We start from the raw sequence: 4,475 nt of genomic DNA on the forward strand, positions 1-4,475 counted from the left end.
GGGAAGTCCCAACCCATAGGCTTTCCACTCTGTGATGCTGGAGGGGCTTCTCATTCTGTTCTTTGCCAGGACCCCTACATAGCAGGCAAAAACTACCTTTAAATAGATATTTGTGTGTGTGTGCTTGCGTGATCTTTACTAATTGAGCCAGAATAAAGGAAACACATTCGACTTTGACATATGGTGGACTTCTCTTGGTCCTAAGCAACAGCAATATTAGGAGCAGAAGGGCCATTTTCGAAGGCAGCACTAACTTTGCTGGGCTTGGCTGGGCCGTGTTGGCAGAAGTGTTCTCAGTGTATGGAAAAATAGTTCAGCCCACTTTTCCATGCCGTAGGAATCACTAGAGGTCAGAATCACTTTGTTCTACTGGAGAATTAGATTCCTAGGTGGGCGCTTTTGTTCAAGAAGTTCAGCACCCAAAGCCTAAAGGGTTTCTTACCTTGGATCACTACAGATGCTTTCTGGATGAGTACTCCTGCCTCATTCTGGGCCAGGCAGCTGAATTCCCCTTGAGACCCACCACTAAGGTTTGCAACCTGAAGGATCTGTCCAGCTGCCAAGACGTGATGCGTCAGTCCTGTGACAGCGGCAACTGGCTGACCACCATGGAACCAGGTAATATTGGGAGTAGGGTGGCCTTTGATGGGGCAGCCTGGAAGGAGAGGAGAGAAGTACGTCATTGGTAAACTCAGAAAAGATATTCTTGGTAAGTTGTTTTAGTGTTTTCAAGGCCCAGAAGAGTGAAAAGTATAAAACTCTTAGAAGGAAACATGGAGTAAAAGTTTCATGACATTGGGTGTAGCAATGGCTTCTCACATATTAAACAACACTAAAAAACAAGTATCTCAGGACACTATCAAGTAAATGACAACCAGTAGAATAGGATGAAGTATTTGTAAACCATAATCTGACAAGTGATTAATATACAGAATATATAAGGAGTTCTTCAAGAACCAACCCACACAGATTAAAAAAAAAGGGCATTTTCTCAAAGAAGATACACAAATGGCCATTAAGCACATGAGAATATCTTCAACTAATCTTTAGGGAAATGCAAATCAAAAACCATGAATAGATACTACCTTAGACTGACCAGGATTACATACATGTATATGTGTGTGTGTGTGTGTGTGTGTGTATACACACATATATAAATAAGTAAATATAATTAGAAGAAAGAAACTATCAAATGTGGGGAGAAATTGGAACTGTTGTCAATTATCAGTGGGAATGTAAATTACTACAGCCACTGTGAAACACAGTGTGAAAGTCCCTCAAAGAATTAAACAGTTAACCACAGGATACAGCAATTCTACATCAGAATATATGTCCAAAAGATTCAAAAGCAAGGCCTTGAAAAGATATTTGTACATGAAGCTTCATAGCATTGTTTTAATGAATTATTTAATTATATTCATTATTATCTTAATTTGACCAGAGTTATCTTAATTTGACCAATGAAAGAGGGGGAAAGTGAGAAAACAAGCTACCAGGTCTGGGACTCGAACCACAGTTGGCCATGAGAGAGTCCTACGCCTTAACAACCATGCCACCTGCCAGCCACATAGCAGCATTTTTCATGATAGCCAAAAGATGAAAACAATCCAAATATCCACTAAAGGATAAACAAAATATCATGTGATAGAATATTATTCAGCCTTAAAAAGGAATGAAATTTGGCCACGTGTAGGAACTTTTTTTTTTTTTGGAGAGGTTTTTGCTATAGGGCGCATATGCTCACCAGACAAGAGAGGGACAGAAAACAAGAAATCACCCCCCGGGGGGATGGCCATGCTGCAATCCCTTCTTCTCCATTCTCCTCTTGGGATCTTGGGCACACATGTACATGCACCCGGCGTGAGTTTAAGCCACTGGGTCCGGGATGCGAACTGCGGTCGACTGCGTGGGAGTCCAGCAACATAGCCATTATGCTAACTGCTGGTCCCCCACATGTAGGAACTTTGAAAACAATCTAGGTGAAAGAGGGCAGATACAAAAGGACCAAGATTGTATAACTTCATTTATACAAGGGACCTAGCATGGTCAAATTCATAGAGACAGAAAGTAGAATACCAGTACCAGAGCCTGAAGGAAGGGAATAGTGGGGAGTTATTCTTTAGTGAGTATGAAGTTTAGTTTGAAATGATGAAAAATTTCTGGAGATGAATAGTGATGACAGTTGTACTGTTGTATGAATGCACTTAATGGTATTGAACAGTAATAGTTAAAATGGTAAATTTTATGTCTACTTCACCCCATTAAAAAATTAGGCTGATGTACTGGTATACCAGTTGCAAATCTAGATCTCAAGAGCTCTTGTGAGTTTTTTTCTTGTGCTCTTGTGCATTCATCATTACAAGAACATGCTGGGGACCGCTGTTAGCATAATGGCTGTGTCACTGGACTCCCATGTAGTTAACTGCAGTTTGAGTCCCAGGCCCAGTGGCTTAAACTCACGCCAGGTGCATGTGCGTGTATGCCCAAGATCCTGATAGGAGAATGGAGGAGAAGGGATTGTGACGTGGCCATCGCCCCTGGGGGGTGATTTCTCACTTTCTCTCTCTGTGTCTTTCAGGCGAGTGCATGCGCCCTATAGCAAAAACCTCTAAAAAAACCCCAGAAAACAAAAAACAAAACAAAACAAAACAAAAAACATGCTGGACAGGCCTAAGGATTCTAAGAGGAAGAAGACAGAAATGTGGAGAACAGCCAGGTCACACCAACCAACTCCATTCTAGACCATTTGAACTAAGTAAGATCAGTAAGAATAAATAATTGTTGCTTTAAGTCACCTAGTTTCTCTCTCTCTTTTTTAATTTTCCTGTAATGCATCTGTGTGTGTGTAGTGATGGCTAACTGATACATGTAGGAAGAAAGAGTCAGAAACTTCTGGCTCTTTCTCTCAACTGAGCTTCTATTCATGTGCTGTCCTGGCCCTTGCTGACCTGTCCAATTTCAAGGTACTCAGGAGAAGCAGGTTCTCCACATGGTGGTGAGGTAGGACATTGGAATCCTAAAAATATAGAGAATAGGCCCACGATGAAATCACAAAATGGCTTAAAGCTCTTAGCAGTTGCTCAGTGATTGACCTAAGCAATATGACCTAGACTAAAGCATTACTTCCCCCGCCCCCAGGCTTCACCACATGTCCTGCTGCAGGTGCTGGGCCCGATCACCCCTGTAACCCTGCATCAGTGGCATCCGGGCATCTACATACCATGAGTCCACGGTTATGTCACTGTACTGCTATGCAAATGAGGGCATGAATGGGCTTAGGGAGAGGTAAACAGAAATCAGCGCATTGAAGAATCTCTTGGGATCAACAGCATGTCCACCCTTCTGCCAAAAAGAGTCAGATGCTGGTTTCATGCAAGAATAGGTATATATGTATTTAGACAAATAAAAAGTGCAGTTGGAAACAAGTACAGCTTCCAGACAGTCTGAAACAGGCAAATGTATGTCTCCTTATCACATCTGCTTTGAAGGAAAGAAGTGCCATGTGCTGTTGAGATGCTGGCCCCATCCATCATTCTGCTTGGTCAGTCTGGACAGAGCTCTGGTGAGGCTGATTAGATTCTAAGTTGATGAAAAAGAAACTCACTATTCCCAAGCAAACAGGAGACATTTGGCCAGGAAATCTCATAGTTACTTCTAATCCTCATTCCCCATTAGGATTTATGAGAGTTAGGCAGAAAAAGGAGTGGTAGCAGCTGTTCTCTGTGGCTGATAAAGTTATTTATCTGGAAGCTAGAAACCTTAGTCAGCTAAATAAGAGGTGTATTTGCATAACAATTACATTCATACTCCTCTTTCCTTGGAATTAGAGGTCAAAGTGAGCAGCTAAGACACTCACTTCTTTCAGTGCATAGCGTCTTAGGTATGTCCCCCGGTCTCCAGACTGCTGCTCCTGGTGGGGATGAGAATGGAGTAGAGACCTTTCAAGGGCAAGCACGAGGGCTGCCATAGATGTGGAATTTCTGGAACTCAGTTTGAAAAAGACCCAGGAGAAACAGCAACTAAGACTGTCTTTGAGAGGTGGCTGTCACAGTAAAGCCTTTCATTTTAAAACTTAACAAGGTGGGGGCCAGCAGATGGTGTGTGGTTAAGGTGCTGGATACCCCCATGGCCGAGTGCCGTTCAAGTCTGGACCTGGTGGCTTGTTTTTTCACTTTTCCTACCTCCTCCTCTCTCTAGTGAACATGCATACCCTACAGTAAATGAAAAAAGAAAATAATATTAAAGTAAATAATTTTATTTTCCCTAGAGAGAGATTTTAGCTCTAGGGTGGGTGTGCTTGCCAGAGAGACAGAAAGTGAGAAATCCCTGCCCAGAGGGATGGCCGGTTACAATCCATTCTAAGCCTCTGTTCTCCTCTCAAGATCTTTGGCATGCATGCAAACATGCCTGGTATGAGGTTTAAGCCACTGGGTCCAGGAGTTGAACTGAGGTTGACTATGTGGGAGTCCAGCAAT

General features: G+C 42.6%; 1 protein-coding gene across 1 annotated transcript in view; it reads right to left on the bottom strand.

Annotated features, from left to right (window-relative positions):
- The window catches only part of ADAMTSL1 (ADAMTS like 1), a 367,415-nt gene that overhangs the window by 19,860 nt on the left and 343,080 nt on the right, over positions 1–4,475 (bottom strand). The window contains exon 24 of the mRNA XM_027766822.1: positions 443–655. Coding sequence (XP_027622623.1) covers positions 443–655 — 213 coding nt within the window. The remainder of the gene's footprint in view (positions 1–442; positions 656–4,475) is intronic.

This window comes from Tupaia chinensis, unplaced genomic scaffold (genome assembly GCF_000334495.1).
Source record: "Tupaia chinensis unplaced genomic scaffold, TupChi_1.0 Scaffold143720_1, whole genome shotgun sequence".
Lineage (NCBI taxonomy): Eukaryota > Metazoa > Chordata > Mammalia > Scandentia > Tupaiidae > Tupaia > Tupaia belangeri.